This window comes from Pleurodeles waltl, chromosome 2_2 (assembly GCF_031143425.1).
Source record: "Pleurodeles waltl isolate 20211129_DDA chromosome 2_2, aPleWal1.hap1.20221129, whole genome shotgun sequence".
Lineage (NCBI taxonomy): Eukaryota > Metazoa > Chordata > Amphibia > Caudata > Salamandridae > Pleurodeles > Pleurodeles waltl.
In genome coordinates, this window is record NC_090439.1 from 923,931,072 (window position 1) to 923,948,496 (window position 17,425).

The 17,425-nt window shown below is 40.6% G+C and overlaps 1 protein-coding gene across 2 annotated transcripts in view; it reads right to left on the reverse strand.

The window, feature by feature from the left end:
- The window catches only part of NUDCD1 (NudC domain containing 1), a 556,518-nt gene that overhangs the window by 91,054 nt on the left and 448,039 nt on the right, over window positions 1-17,425 (reverse strand). The window contains exon 9 of one of the 2 annotated variants that reach the window (XM_069220624.1): window positions 5,439-5,595. The exons of the other annotated variant lie outside the window; for it this stretch is intronic. Coding sequence (XP_069076725.1) covers window positions 5,439-5,595 — 157 coding nt within the window. The remainder of the gene's footprint in view (window positions 1-5,438; window positions 5,596-17,425) is intronic. 2 annotated transcript variants of the gene reach the window in all.

Sequence of the window (17,425 nt, forward strand, 5' to 3'; positions counted from 1 at the left end):
CCCATTTTGGAAATGCAAAGGTTTTCTTGATACCTCTTTTTCACTCTTCATATTTCAGCAAATGAATTGCTGTATACCCAGTATAGAATGAACACCAACTGCAGGGTGCAGCTCATTTATTGGCTCTGGGTACCTAGGGTTCTTGATGAACCTACAAGCCCTTTATATCCCCGCAACCCAGAAGAGTCCAGCAGACAAAACGGTATATTGCTTTCAGAAATCTGACATCGCAGGAAAAAGTTACAGAGTAAAACATAAAGAAAAATGGCTGTTGTTTTCAGCTCAATTTCAATATTTTTTTATTTCAGCTGTTATTGTCTGTAGGAAAACCTTGTAGGATCTACACAAATTACCCCTTGCTGAATTCAGAATGTTGTCTAGTTTTCAGAAATGTTTAGCATTCCGGGATCCAGCATTGGTTTCACACCCATTCCTGTCACTAACTGGAAGGAGGCTGAAAGCACCAAATATAGTAAAAATGGGGTATGTCCCAGTAAAATGCCAAATTTGTGTTGAAAAATGTGGTTTTCTGATTCAAGTCTGCCCGTTCCTGAAAGGTGGGAAGCTAGTGATTTCAGCACCAGAAACCCTTTGTTGATGGCATTTTCAGGGAAAAAACCACAAGCCTTCTTCGGCAGCCCTTTTTTCCCATTTTTTTGGAAAAAACAAAATTTTCACTGTATTTTGGCTATTTTCTTGGTCTCCTCCAGGGGAAACCACAAACTCTGGGTACCATTAGAATCCCTAGGATGTTGGAAAAAAAGGACGCAAATTTGGCGTGGTTAGCTTATGTGGACAAAAAGTTATGAAGCCCTAAGCTCGAACTACCCCAAATAGCCAAAAAGGGCTCAGCACTGGGGGGAAAAGGCCCAGCAGCTAAGGGGTTAATCACATACATTGCTAATGCTTTTGCTGTAATAACAGTGTGCCATAAAGGCATTTCTAGGTAGCTTCAGGACTGTTATCACAAAGCTAGGGTGAATGCATACAGTTTCTGGACAGTGACCACAAACATTGCAAGCAGGACCAGTTCACTTCCAAAAACAACTCGGTTTGGGGACCAGAGTTCGACATTCTTAAGCTTCAGAAAACTCCTGTGGGTTTTGGTTGTCTCCAATTCAAAGACTGCATAACTACTTGACACATGTACTTGGAGCCCCAAAGAAGGCAGGCAGAGCACAGAAGCAGAACAGTTACACCACAAGATCAGGAAAACTGGCAGTATACTGGCTCGTTTAGTACTGATAAAAAGTTGTCAATCTAGCAAACACTAAAGATAACTAGCACTTGCCTGGCACTAAATCTGGAAATGCTCTAGCCCGCATTCGTATAATTCTTATGCCTCATGTATGTAATTTCCTCTATGCACTTGGGGTTTTCACTCAATGTGAGGCTTTTTTATGTACAGCGACTCTGTTTATAATGTTAGAAACATCTGTAAACGTATGTAGATACAAATAAACACTGATCTGTAAATCAAGGGCAAAAACATAAGAATATGAAAAAAGATACCAACATTTAACGTTCAGTCATTAATCTAGCATTAAATGCATTGTGAGTGCACAACAGACTATACGTTTTTACCAAGTTAGATGATCACTACTATATGCTGTTGAGAAGGAAGAGAATTAAATGGGAAGAGATTATTTCGTGACTAGTACTAATTTTAACAGATGTTTAACCAGGGTTCTGCAATCAATTGAATCTCTGTCTATTAAGGTCTGGTAGTAATAAGAGGTAAGGCCAAATCCACATCAGTTCATTCAAAGCCATTGTCAGCGGCTTGCCTAGGTTAATGAGATCTGGGCCTCTGAAACCGAGATATCCTAACCATCACAGTGGCATAATCAGCTAAAACATGGTGGGAGAGGATGGGCTAAGGAGTTTTAAGAGCATTTTGGACGACAGAGGAATGACAATATTTTGAAAAGTAAACTGTTTTTAACTTTGGCAAAAGGGAGTTACTCTATCAACCAAAGTACTGGCACCCAGCCACTTATTATAAAGGGGAGGTACTGAAAGCGGTAATCAGATGGTACAAAAGTGCCATGCAAAAATCAGTGGCTGAATTTATCACTCAATATTTACATGGCCAGGCAATACAGAAGGACTGCAATGCAGTTATGAGCTCACCTAGTGGTAGTCACCTGTCTCCGTCTACTTGGGGGCTCAGGGATTGCCCAAATACTACCCCTCACTTGACAAGCACGCATGCCTGGCCGGAGGTCAGCAGCACTTGGAGGCTGCACCCTTCACACCTGCATCCAAACACACTACAGTAATACAAAGGATTCACTTTCCAATATTGAGCACATGTGGTCACTCTAAAGGAACCTCACAGATTCCACATCTGCTGAGTGGGGGTTTTACTAGGGGTTCCTATTGCGACCTTGTACATCAGTGGAGAGAGGAATCTCGCAACTTGCCAATTTTGAAATGTCAGGTTCAGGACAGTCTCTTGAGGAATACTATGGATTTCACCAGGGATCAGAGGTGTTTGTCAGGTACAGGTTGCACTGCCAAATTGACAAAATTAAAAAAGAAACACATCCTTATTAAAGGGAATCCTTCTCATCATAATGGTAAGTGGACTATACACCATCACTTCACCGGGTGCTATGCAATATGCCCATACTAACTTGCTTACTTCAGCTTCCCAGTTAAGTGGACTGCTCCTCGTAAACCGGATTACACTTTAACACACGGTTAAATCTCTCAACACTTCTGGTACATTCAGGATGATAACCTCACTTGACAAATTGCAGTCCATTATCACTCACCAAGTACTTAGGTAGTCCTCTTAAGAAAATTATCGAAAAACTCTACAATAGTTGACATAATCGACATAATTCACAATTTCACATTCTGGGCATTTAAAAAAAATAATCTGTTATAACAAGCATATATTTCACTTCTCCACTCTTATTGTAAGGGTCCCATTATATCAATACCAACTCTTTCCCAAGGCATTTTTGGGCAACTCAAGGGACACAATGGTGGTGTAAATGTCACTTGACTCTTTTGAGAATTCATGCACCCCATACAATGTCTGATTTTCCCCTCAACTCCTTTATCAATACTTGGCCAACAATAGACAGTTTTCGCTCTTCTCTTTGTTTTCATGACATGAGAAAGTCCCTCATTACCCTCACAGGAGGAATCACCTTGTTCCCTCATATCACCAACATGTTTTCCACACTCCATATTCTTCTCACCCTTCCCACAAATTTAGTAATTTCACCATTCAATGATTTTTTTTAGATGGACCACAATTTTCTACATTCATCAAAACCTAATTTTAATTGTACTCTTTATTTCAGGCCTCTTCACTAATTCCACTTGAGTCTTCCTACACACACTGGCTATACAACAATCATCCCACTTATTGCTAGGAACCCTTCACTGGAATTGACACCCAAAAAAATAAATAAAAAAAAAGCCACTTTGTACTTTACTCCTGGCACGTGTTCTACCTTATAATTAAAATCCTACACCCGCACTGACATCCTTGCAACCCTGGCTGATTATATCCCTTGAGCAGTGAGCAACTTTGTCAATGGTCTGCGGTCTTATGTAAACACATTAGATCCCCAGATAAACTGAAGGAACTGTTTGAGACCTCAAATACATGGTAGTGTTTCTCTTTCTATAAAGGATTATTTTTCTTCTGCGGGTGTCAATAATCTTGAAGAAAAGGCGATGATAACTTCCTTACTCTGCTTATCGACTTGTGTCAGGACTGCTCCTCTACCTCTATCACTGGCATCAGTGGAGACTATGCATTTTTTCAACAGATCATGTCCTTGAAGAGGCAGAGACTCTCAAATGTTATTTTTCAAATTGACAAAATCATTCTGGGACTCGTGTCCACTCAAACTGTGCCATCTTTAACAACTGCTTGCAACTATATATTTTCTCTGTGAGGTTTCTAACAAACTTTGAGTATCATTCTGCTAATTCTATGAATGCTCTGACATCATATTTGTTCATTAGTGCAAGAGCATTGCTAGTGCTTGAATTAAGCTGTCTTTGGTTTAATGTCCTCACGCCCCACTTCATCATCTAAATATGTATACTATTCTTATAATCTAAAGTTACATTTAGAGTTTTCCGCTCGCAACCTTTTTTCCCCAAGAATCTCCATAACTACTTTCAATTTCAATTCATGATGCTTTTTTGTCTTCCCCATAAGTATGATGCAATTTTGAAAAAATAAAATACCTTTAATTCCTTTGAAGTTTTCGTACATTAGTCATTGGAAAACCACAACTGTGGCAGAACATACATTTAACCCCACCACATGCATTCTTGCTCAAATAAGGCGAACCAAGTGAGAGGATTGGAAAAAATACTTTTTAAATTACAACTCAACATATGAAAATTTGAAAATGAAGATTTTTCATCAGAAAGGAGAAAATGTTGCTGCACTTTTTAGGAACAGGAGAATGAAAAGTCTATAACAGAATGTAAAAGAAATTAGGACGAATTGGACAAGGAGATGACTGCGGGTGTGCCACGCTCGGTGTGACTATGGGTTAGCAATACCGGCAGGGGCGGCTGGAGAACGGCTCTGGAAAGAGCTGTGGATGAGTTTGAGTAGTTTGCCCCAACAATGATAGATAAAGAGAATGACTGTGGGTGAGTGTTGTTAGGGGCGACTGTGTGAACAATTAGACTCCCTATTTTATACTCTGCAGGTGGTCTAAAGTGAGCTGTGCACGCAGTGGCTATGGAGAATGAAGTGGAGAGTGTCTGTTGTGGAGTATTACCGACAGCTCCTGGGGGTAATTGTTGCTTGAAGCAGTGCTCTCTTTTCTGTGGGTTAGGTGCAGTGACACATTACTGGAGGTTTGCAGGACTGATGAGAGTAAGTAAACACAGAAAGTAAAAGCCCAAGGATCTGGCTAACCACAAGTTAAAAAGCTTGAGCGAAGAATAATATATAATATAACTTTGCAATGTACACCTGCCGTCAGTATTTTGGAGAAAAACTATACTGGCATCAGAACAAAGTTGTGAATTTGGAGTAGGGTTTCAGCTATATCGATCAAAAATGACAAATCGTGAGCTCCTGTGCGGCTCGGAGTAGGGGGAAGGTCAGAGGAGTCTGGCTCAGTAATTTTACTTTAAGACTACTAACAAAAAACCTATAGCGGGTGATTGTTAAACGCTCTTTACGCAAGTATTGACACTTTTACGGCGTTTTAGTCACAAAGCATCGTTCTAAAGTTGAGTTATACAAAGGGTCTATTTTTAGGTACATATGTGAATTTTTATCTGGCATAAGAAAAACGTTATCACTTTAAATTCGAATTCAGCCAAATCTGCTCAGTCAACAAATCAATCAATAAATAATATCCAAATTGTTCAAATGTATAACAATAACTTAGAAGTTAGTATGAAAAGTAAACGAACTGCCAACATGCTACAATACACACCTAAAGCATTAAATGTTGCGATGTGCTGCCACATGTCTTCTTGGGTGGAACGTGGTTGCCAAAGTAAAGCATCAACGTCGTGCCGCAAACAGAAGCATGGCATCTCTTCTGGATTTACAACCACTGAAAAAAGATACTGGTTGCTTCCAAGATTTACCTAAAGGCAGTAAAACATATACATAAGCAAGTTTAGTTTCAATGGCCGGATATAATGATGGACGCATTTCCAGGCACAAAAAAATGATTTCGACATCAGACGATCCACAGGAAAAGCGGACACATTTTTTGGGGAATAATATTTTATATATCAACAGAGAGAGTGTGTTTTACTGAGCCGCATCATCCCGACTAAAGTCTTGGCCGCACACCTGGATTACAGATTACAGACCCAGAGTCTCGTTTTGAGGCTCTAGGGATGTCGTGGGCGAGCGGATTTGTAAACAATTGTTATACACACTTACAATTGCAAGCCGTATCCAATAAAGAACTGAAAGAAAATCTAGCACAATATCTGAGTGGTAAAGATCTGAAAAGAGGAGGCTACACCGTACTTAAGCCATATCAATATTATGTCACCCTGGACGTTGATTTGAATGTTCAATCTATCAACACGTTGAATATTGCCTTGACAAATGTAGTCAGTCCATCGTTTATTCACTAATTCATTCATAACATCCTTAACCTTTTCAACAGGGAACAAAGATGAATAACACGAAAAGATGAAGGGTCATAATGCAAACTGCGCATCGGAGACACCTCAAGTGCTTTTCGACAAAAGCCAGGATTTGTAGGTGTAAATTGAAATGGTGATCAAACCAAGCTTCTTACATCTCCAGGAACCTCCACAACTCTTTGTCACCACTTTTTTCCAGGACGGATTCTTTTGCGATTTTTACAATGTTCTAGGACAGCAGCGAAGATAATTTAGTAAACATGTTTTCAAAAATCCTAATTAAACATGAAAAATACAAACGAGCATGTAAAGGCTATGGATTTTACAAAATATTCCTGCAGTATTAATTTCAAATTTCTTAGAAAAATATTGTAATCTTTATTTGAAAAAAATCGGAGTATTTCAATACAGTCACTGTGGGTTACAATTATTCCATCTTTTGGTCGATTTCTGAAACTACCTCACTTGGAGAACATTTCCCTTGATGTCCGTGCATATAATAAATACGTTTTGTTGCTTGAGTTGGTGAGCCAGTCTTCCGGAAATAAGGCCTCCTTCCAGGATGCAAATGTACCAAAAATGTAAAAAAAACACAGGTTCCCCATGTAGGGGAGTTAGTTTCGATCATTCTCTGCAACAGCCCAGCAATGTTGTAGACTGGGATGTAATTTTGAGTTGTACTGCCATGATTTCATTCTACTACTACTCCTTAGCTAAAACTTTAACCCGAATGCAACGCAAGACTACTCCTGCAAGTCATTAACCCCTTCGATGCCAGGCTTTTTCCCCCTCAGGTGCCAGGCCTTTTTTTTTGGCAATTTGGAGCAGTTCGTGCTTAGGCCCTCATAACTTTTTGTTCACATAAGCTACCCTCGCCAAATTTGTGTCTTTTTTTTTCCAACATCATTGGGATTCTAGAGGTACCATGAGTTTGTGGGATCCCCCTGGAGGAGATCAAGAAATTAGCCAAAATACATCAAAAATTTAGTATTTTTCAAAAAAATGGGGAAAAAAGGGCTGCAGATGAAGGCTTGTGTTTTTTTTTCCTGAAATGGCATCAACAAAGGGTTTGCGGTGCTAAAATCACCATCTTCCCAGCTTTCAGGAACATGCAGACTTGAATCAGAAAACCACATTTTTTCAACACAATTTTGGAATTTTACTGGGATATACCCCATTTTTACTATTTTTGGTGCTTTCAGCCTTCTTCCAGTTAGGGACATAAATGGGTGTGAAACCAATGCTGGATCCCGGAGCGCTAAACATTTCTGAAAAATAAAAAAAGTTCTAAATTCAGCAAGGGGTCATTTGTGTAGATCCTGCAAGGTTTTCCTACAGAAAATAACAGCTGAAATAAAAAAATATTGAAATTGAGGTGAAAAAAACAGCCATTTTTCTCCATGTTTTACTCTCTAACTTTTTCCTGCAATGTCAGATTTTTGAAAGCAATATACCGTTACGTCTGCTGGACTCTTCTGGTTGCACGGATATGTAGGGCTTGTAGGTTCATCAAGAACCCCAGGTATCCAGAGCCAATAAATGAGCTGCACCTTGCAATGGGTTTTCATTCTCTACCGGGTATTCAGCAATTCATTTGCTGAAATATAAAGAGTGAAAAATAGGTAACAAGAAAACCTTTGTATTTCCAAAATGGGCAGAAAATAAGGTGCTGAGAAGCAGTGGTTATTTGCACATCTCTAAATTCTGGGGTGCCCATACTAGCATGTGAATTACAGGGCATTTCTCAAATAGTCGTCTTTTTTACATACTGTCTCACATTTGGAAGGAAAAAGTTTAGAGAAAGACAAGGGGCAATAACACTTGTTCTGCTATTCTGTGTTCCCCCAAGTCTCCTGATAAAAATGGTACCTCACTCGCGTGGGTAGGCCTAATGCCTGCGACAGGAAACGCAACATGGACACATCACATTTTTACATTGAAAACTGACGTGTTTTTTTAAAAGTGCCAAGCTGTGGATTTTGATCTCTAGCTCAGCCGGCACATAGGAAACCTACCAAACCTTTGCATTTTTTAAAACTAGACACCTAGGGGAATCCAGGATGGGGTAACTTGTAGGGCTCTCACCAGATTCTGTTACCTAGAAATCTTTGCAAACCTCAAAATTTGGCCCAAAAAAACACTTTTTCCTCACATTTCGGTGACAGAAAGTTCTGGAATCTGAGAGGAGCCACACATTTCCTTCCACCCAGCGTTCCCCCAAGTCTCCCAATAAAAATGGTACCTCACTTGTGTGGGAAGGCCAAGCGCCCACAACAGGAAATGCCCCAAAACACTACGTGGACACATCACATTTTCCCAAAGAAAACAGAGCTGTTTTTTGTAAAGTGCCTAGCTGTGGATTTTGTCCTCTAGCACAGCCGGCACCTAGGGAAACCGAGCAAACCTAGGCATTTTTTAAAAACAGACACCGAGGGGAATCAAAGATGGGGTGACTTGTGGGGCTCTTACCAGGTTCTGTTACCCAGAATCCTTTGCAAACCTCAAAATTTCACCCCAAAACAACCCTTTTTCCTGTCATTTCGGTGACAGAAAGTTCCGGAATCTGAGAGGAGCCACAAATTTCATTCCACCCAGCGTTCCCCCAAGTCTCCCAATAAAAATGGTACCTCACTTGTGTGGGTAGGCCTAGTGCCCCGGAAAGGAAATGCCCAAAAACACTATGTGGACACATCAAAATGATCAAATACAAAACTACCTGTTTTTGTGGGGAGGGTGGGCCACCTGCGTTTTTGGTCCTGGGCTCAGCACCCATCTAGGGAAATGTACCAAACCCAAACATTTCTGGAAACTAGACACCTGAGGGACTCCAGGGAGGTATGACTTGCGTGGATCCCCTAGTGTTTTCTTACCCAGAATCCTCAGCAAACCTCAAATTTAGCTAAAAAAATGTCATTTTTTCCCACATTTTTGTGTGGGATCACCGCACTGGCACAAATTTCCTACCACCCAACATTCCCCTCAGTCTCCCGGTAAAAATGATATCTCACTTGTGTAGGTGGGCCAAGTGCCTGTGACAGGGAAGAGCCAAAAACATGTAGAAATTAAGGGGGAACCAAAGCGGGTACAAAAGGGCACTTTGAAAAAAAAAAGTTTTAGGCTGACAAGTGGGGCAGAATTTTTATCGGTATAGATGCAAAAATGCTGGGTGGTAGGACGTTTGTGGATTCCTGTATATTCCAGAAGGTTCCATCACAAAAATGTGTAAAACAAAATGTGTGATTTGCAGCAAAGTTGGAGGTTTGCAGGACATTGTGGGTACGAAAACGGTGCAGGTGCATGTGAAGCACACCACCTTGGACTTCTAGAGGGCAACAGGGCAGGCAGGAGATACTGGGCCCAACTGTGAGGAACTTAAGCCTTTTAGTTCTGATGGCCCACGGACTGACTTACTAAGGGTCAGAAGGAACTGGGCCAAGTACCCCATTCAGCACTTAACTCTCTGTAGTAGCATGAGTCGAGTAGTCCAAGGCTTCTTAGGGGATGGGATGAGAAGGTATAGATGCAGGAGGTGAACACGGGCTCACAACTCAAAATACATTCAATAGCAGCAATAAATGATTGTCCTGTCAAATATTTGTTTTAATGAAAAAAGAGGTATTGATCTACAAACACAAAATACGGCACTACTCAAGCAATGAACAGAGCCCCTGAGGGCAAGGCTCTGGTATTCAGTATGCAGGTCCCAGAGTCCCACTTCTCTCTCACTAATGGTATTGGTTATGCCCATTCACTATAGGAAATATTCAGGTTAAGCTTCACTACTAACCTGAGTCTCAAGAGTCACACTCCGACTCTTAAAAAGTCAAAATTGTTCAGTCATGGAGGGAAAGACATTTGCAACAGAATGGTGTATGAAGCATCAGTCCCAATAACATTTTGAAGGCTAAGATAATTAGCATTGTAGAAGCTACAATGATGTTAAATAATAGTATTTCTAAGGGTGAGTCTTTAAAAAGTATACCATGTCTTAAGGTTCTGAACTTGTTGTGTTGCAGCCTGGAAAGGTGGTTCATTAATGCTAGAAAGGACAGACTTGTATAACTGATGGATGTTCTCAAGGGCTGCCTGGATGTTTTACTAGTGTGATGGTATATTACTGGGTCATTTGTCATGAGAGTTACTTTAGGAAATACCCCGTGGAAAGTCCATCTACCACTTCTGATGAGAAGCACAAAGGCAATTTTCAATGTCATTTACTTTAGTCTCTTTTCACATGTTTTTTCTTTTACATAACTATGCCAATACAAATGCTCATTTTCCTTGGCCATATTTATCAAACTTACTATGACTCGTGCTCTGTTATTAAGGACACAAAATGAACATACACACATGTTCTAAAACAACGTAACAAAGGCTACCACTAGAGGGATCACTGCCAGGACCTGCTACATATCTAATTTAGTACACTCTATTTAATGTTTTTTTTGAAAACTTGATGCTCCACATTCTATTTGTAAATCTATCTGTTTTCCTTATACTTTAAAGGCATAACAAAGAACTAAGCTTAATTGCCAGTTTTGCAATTACAATTTGTTATTGAAAGTACCTTCAAACTACATCCAGAAATTCACAGTAAAAGCTGTATATATTCACTCAGGCATGGCATTCGATTTTATTAAAATGACTACCACACCAGATCATAACATAATCATTGCTGAATCACTCCTAGACAACCAGGGAATCTAGGAAGATATCATTACTGAATCTGTTACTTAATTTTCTAAATGAGCCCTGCAAAATTGGACAGATTTGGCGAAAACAATGTGCTCATGCAATCAGCTTCCTTTGTTAAAAAACTATGTCTCTCAAAACAAGGAAAATATATTTGTTCGTAAACCTATAAAAGTAAATTCCACACTCCTGCGGGCGTGACCGCTTCAGCCTGGCAAAGCACCTTGAGGCCTTCCCTCTCATGAAGAGGGGTAGCATCACTGATTGCTTTGGACCTGGATGCCTCGGTTCTAAGTTCTGAAGTGCCCAGGGTGGAGTGTCAGAGACACCTCGTCACAGAGTGGGCTGGGGTCAGCAGTCTCACTGGCCTCCGAAGACTATGTGATGCGGGGAGGCAACAGTCTCAGCCCTCTAGGGATCTCCTAAGGAGAGCACTACGCATGCTGTTAACTATGATTTTATTTGGTGCCTGCATGAACATTTGGGAGTGAATGTTGTGAATGGATGTGTACTAATGTATGAGTGTGAGTGTTTTTGTGTGTGTTTATGCCACGACTACCCCTCTCCCAGCTTAAAGTACAGGTTGCCACTGCTAAACGGTTAATAAAACTGGAATGGTCAGTGAATAGTCACATACAATAAGTATGAAGTGAAAGGACCGTGCATCTATGCATATTTAATAATAGGGAGTTGGATATTTTGGGCCAATTCAAGAAGACAAATAAAAGCACATAAAACAGTACTCCTATATTACTACTTCCAGTACTGATATATACTTTTGACGATGGCCCATTCACAACACACATTATTTTGCCCCATATAATAATTAATAAAACTGAAGCATGAAATAAAAATACGGCTTACAAAGTGGAGCATGAAATGGAACACAACTTCTCTGGATAGTGGAAACGAGCCCAGGATGAATTCAGACTTTTTTCAGCCATGGTCCATAGTGTACATGCAGATAGATGAAATTGGATGCAAAGGGACCCTTAATGGGGCACGTTCTAATACATGAGGTTCAATCCCAGCTGTTTCCCCCTACCAAACAAATAACCCCTAAATGTTCTATTTAAATCCAGCAAATTCACAAAGATTATTAAACCTACAACATTCTAGCTTATTGTTAGATTTGCCTTCGTAGTTGCTTGTTTGATCAGTCTGATAGTGCAGGTGCAGGGAACTGGCTCTTGGGTTCAGCAGGCTCCTTGTCCACTCCTCCTTTTGTGTCCAGTGAAGATATGAAGTCCTGGTATCAGGGGTCCCCTAAAAACTCAATTTGGGGGTGTTTTTTTTTTTTAAGGTGAGTGAAGAGTAGTAGCCGAAGGGCTACATACCCCTGGGATCACTACACCCCCTAGATGACCTAGATATCCTGTGGGGAGTGGGCATCACCATGTCCAGTTCCTAAATTCCACCACACTCAAGATGGCAGAATTTCCTGAGTCATGTCTACTTCAGGCTGGTCACCCCAGGGGTGCTCCCAGGCTGGAAATGTAACATGCCTCCTGCCTAGCTAATTTTCCTGCCCGTCCAGGTGAGAGATGGGTCCTGTGCAGGGGCGGGGGGGTCGGTAGCTCCCTGTGAGAGAGGCCAGATCTACATACAAAAGGCGGTAGGCTTCTTTGAAGCTCCCTACCTTGGAATGGAGGTCATTCTGTGGGGAGGAGTGTTCCACACACCAGTCCGAACAGGTTTTGGTTTCTGACCTCCAGACAGCGAAGGCTCTCATCGAGGGGGTTCAGATTCTTCTCTGTTGGTAGCAGACTGGCCTGAACTGGTCAGTGAGCTCACCAGCGGTTGGTAGGTCTTCAGGAGGTACCTGTACCAATAAATCCGTCACTGGAATCAGTGAGGGTTCATTAATACAAAATGATTGATACCAACACCCCTATCTTCAGAGAAGCCATCATGTAGTTGGTGAATGCTTTTTGACGAGTGCCCAGCACAAGCATTTAAAATAGCTTCCCTGCACACTTACTATGTCTAAGAATCGACAAAGGCACAGTAGGGACATATTTGCTCATGAATATATGTTCTCACTTGTAATATAATGCACCCTGCCTTGTGTGGAGAGGCCTGATAGACAATACGATCTGCTAGAGGTCCACGGCCCCGGGGCCAACTACTTTCACTTAGTCTGGTCCTGACCCCCATCTAACCTACTAAAAGAGAAATTCTTTCACCTGTTACTAATGCTCGACACACAACTACAGCTGTTGCAACAGATGGCATTGCTAGGCTACACTTTCCTCTGTCCCGCAGGGATTCAACGATCGGCCTCTGTGGTGCTTCCACTGGCAAAAAGCTGGGTAGCATGCGTATGGGTCAGAAATCGTTCGCTGACTGACAAATCCTGGATAGAAGACCTGATTTAGTGAAACAAATAGCTGGACCTCTACCACTTGACCTACCACTGGCCAGCAGGCCCAAAACATGCAGACCCTATTACACATTTTCCTGTATGCTACAACTCTTCTCCAAGATGCCTCTCTTGTACTTGCACTGCAATAAAACTCAAAAACCCTATAGCATGCTGGGTTGTGATGGGCGGGGGAGAGGGGCTGAAAGAGGAGCTCTGTTGAAGGCTGTTTCGAGCTAGCCATGTATTCGTTATACTGAAGGACCTGGTCATTTGTTGGGGGTGCGTAGGTGCCTCTGAGTCACGGTTCGTTGTTACCCATGGGTTTCTACTTGTCATTGCTCTGGAGTTTTTTGTTTTCTTTAGACCTTCTATTACCACACTTTGTCTGGTGCAAGAAATAAATATATTAAAAAGTTGACTGTGTTTGAGGAAAAATCTACAAATAAAAGCACTGAGGAATTCTTTAAGTACATAACTCCTCTAGGAGAATGCCTTCTTTGAACTGATTCTCCCGATACATCTATATTAATAAATAAATGTTTTAGAAAAACAAACAGGCAATACTTCTTATTGAAAGAGTGGATCATTATTAGACAAGCTTGTCATTTGATTATTAGAGCAGTAGGTAATTAAAATTAATACATTTTATACAAACAAAGAACCAGAATGAACATGTGTTCTATATTTGATTGTGAATTAAACATAATATTTAAATATTTAAGCATTTGTCAGTTGTATTCTTGTGTTTATATTTTTTCTACTATTTTGAAGTTCACATCATAGTGTTGACGGTCCCTGACTTCCAATAATGACTCAGTGGGGGTCCACGGATTCAAGTAATGATTCAGTGAGGATCCACAGAAGTCAAAAGGATAAGAACCATAACCCTAGAGACTGCTAAGAAGACATTTGTAAACTAAACCTACAACAGGTTGTTGGGCAGAATCCTATGTTAGACTCTGGTGTTTAGTTCAAGCCAAACAACAAGGAACACTGCTTCACTCTTAATTTGTTTTGAGAGATATTAGGAAACTTGATCGTTTTGGAAGAAAGTTTATATATTTTCTAACTTTGTGTACCTCAAAATATATCAGTTTAAGAGAAGTTTATGTGGACAAACAGTAGCTTTCATCAAACTCTCAACTGGAGACAAAAGAACACTTGCCTTGTTCTAAATAAATAAAATCCTATATATAGAATTTTCGGCCCAATAAGAACATGGCATAGGCATGAAGATCTTCACATTTGTAGAAATCCGTTGCCAACCCAGATGTATGCACCAAAATGTTGCTCTCAAAAAAGTGATGCTGTAAGCAAGGTTAAAAGTAAATACTGCATAAGTAAATGTGAGAAAGTGGACTGTTAGTAGGGCGGATGGTAGTTAACTATAAGTAATAATTCACTATTCTTGTTAGGTCCAGTGAAGGTTTCAGTAATTTAAACCCGAGCTCTACCCCTGTTAGATAAAGGACAAAGCAGGCAGGCTTAACTTAAGAAAACGTGTTAAGTATTTAGAACGCTGTATTACAAGTGCCATCGGATACAATTAAGGTTACTGGTTTTCTATTTAAACTAATTTTTACATATAACTACAGACAAAAATCTTGTTTTTCTTTGTCTGTATTTGTAAATAAAAACAGGAAAATGCTGACAAAACAAATAGCCCGGTGACCTCCAGTGGCAGCAGATTGCTTCTGACCCTTGGTGCTTCTCTGTAAAATCGGTCTTTGTTGGAGGAGTCCCAGCTACTCTTTGGAGGCTGCAAGCAGCCGATGGCTTTTAGAACCACCCCAGAACATCGGATGCAGCCCCGGCAACCTTTTTTGTTTGTTTTATGGGAGGGGTGAGGAGGTTGATGGGGGCAGGATACAGGAGGCAGGCATGCGTTCAAAAGTAGTTATCAGCATAAAGCCTGAGTTTATTGAGCAAATACAGGCACAGACAAATGCTGTTTGCATGCGTTGCATATACAAATGCATATAACGCACACATGAGATAAGGAACTTCACATGACAAACACTAACTATTTAGTATACCTTTCAGTGGTAATGCACTTTTAAGATTCCTCGTGCATTCCAATGGAAGTGCTTTCTAGAGGGTCAGTGAAGCAGGGAACGTCCATTGGCATGTGGTGAGAAAAAAAAACCTCTTGTAGGTGGATACAAAACTCGTTCTAAGTATCTCTTAAAGAAGGGGTCGCAATAGGACTTTTCAGACAGCTGCGCAAACAAGATCTAATCAATACCACTAATTCATTCATCTTTTCCAAGAGGCGGCCTACAAGCACCTTGTTGCTGCTTAGCGAACAGCTGGCCTCAAATTTAGCCATAGGCACTTCAGGCAAGGGACAGCACTGGAACACGTCACCAGCAGGTATATGGCACTCGCAGCTGGTCTGGTAGTGGCGGATGATGAACAATTGAGTGCCCCGGCACAAGGAGCCTCACTACAGTGTGGCCATCTTGGGGCCAGGCACTCTAGCTCCCCCACACCATCAAAGTTTAAAATGTTGTTGTTATATAAGCATTTTTTTAACACACACAAAAGTCTTCTGTTCTGAAGTACTAAACTACATGCTTATTGTTCAATATGATGTGTACATTTTTCAAGACAACACCGTGGGTCCTGTTACAAATCTAGGTAATGAGATAATGAAGCAGCGGACAAAGGTTTTTTTTGTACTTGTGGCCTGCCCATAAACGTGCTATCATTGGAAATACCAAAAACCAAATCATTTCGCCTCATGGAGCTCTCCTAACCTTCATGTCCAGCCACGAGCTGTTAAGACAGCACCAACATTCCGATAGATATGAAATAAACGGGCAAGTGTTTATTTACATTTTAACCAAAGTTAAAGGAGAAGAAGCAAATAAGGTGCCCTGCACCACTTAACTTTGATAACACGTTAATTTTTAAAGCAATCTTGAAACAAATGTGCAAAAATATGCTATTTCTTCAGAGTTCGGATTATATCAGTGCATTCACAACTTTAAAACTGATAGTTTTCAATAATGAATGTCGAAGCATTTCTGCCTCCTTCCACCCACACAACAATGCCAATAGTAAACTAAGAGGCAAGTCACTTGTCACATGGAACCCTCAGTGTGGCCTGGGTTGTTATTGCACATGTACAACATTATACTTTATTAAATCAAACACAAAAGAAGGTTTTGTACAGCGTACATATCCTGAACTGAAAAATGAAGAATAATGAAAATAGACAGTTTCCTAGGATCACACAATTTAGCCAAGTGGGGAAGCTGGGAATGATACTAGGATTTTGGTTTCACATTGTGCAATTCTCTTTCATTCCAATGCAATAATCAAGTTACTTCTTTATTCACTTGACTCTTTCAAGTTTTACCCTAAGGTGCGGTAAAAGGACAGCAATTCTGAGAGAGCATAACACAGTATTGTCAAATCTATGACTAATTAGAAAGTAGGGGCTCCATTTAGAGGACAGCATAGAACGCAACACTCAAAATAACTCGGACTCACTGACCACAACATGATTTCCTTCTCCTTCGACCAACTAAATCCCCTACTTCCACCCATAAACTCCCACTCCCACCTGCTGGCATCAATGCGGCCCTCGGGCACACTACAGACCATACTTTCTGGGCCCTTGGATAATGTCTGTGAGCACCCCTGCGATACACTATTTGACCAAATCATTTTTTGGTTCTGAAGCTAGTACCAAGAAGCCATTACTGGGAATAAATGGTGCACTAAATAGACAAATACATTTATACTCTATATGCAACTTGTTAACGTGTTTGAGGAAGCTTTAGAAATAATAATAACATTTATGTGAAACCTCAACTGTGCTGTAATTGTCCAATGAACTGGGGCATATACTTGGTGGTCACAACACTAGAGCTAGTTTGTTGAAATAGATAAAGCTGCACGGAGCCAGAATGAATTTGCATCGCAAGTGCACCAAATGTAGCAATAAGGAATATTTTCTTGTCAAAAGCAATGGCACAGGCATGTAAATTGTAAGTAATTAGCAAATCGAATCGAATCAAATGAAACCAGGTATGCGGGATGCCTAGGAAGGAACGTATGAAATAAGGAAAAATGTGAGGGCAAAGAAACCGAGATGGAGACAAAATCTGAGTACGATGGATAGGTAGGAAGATGATGTGTGGGGTTTATTAAAAATAAACAAAACGTAGAATGAAAAGTCAATGCATGCTGAATCATCATTAACTTCTTTTATGTAACGCTTCTTGCCTCACTTCTATAGTTTTTAAG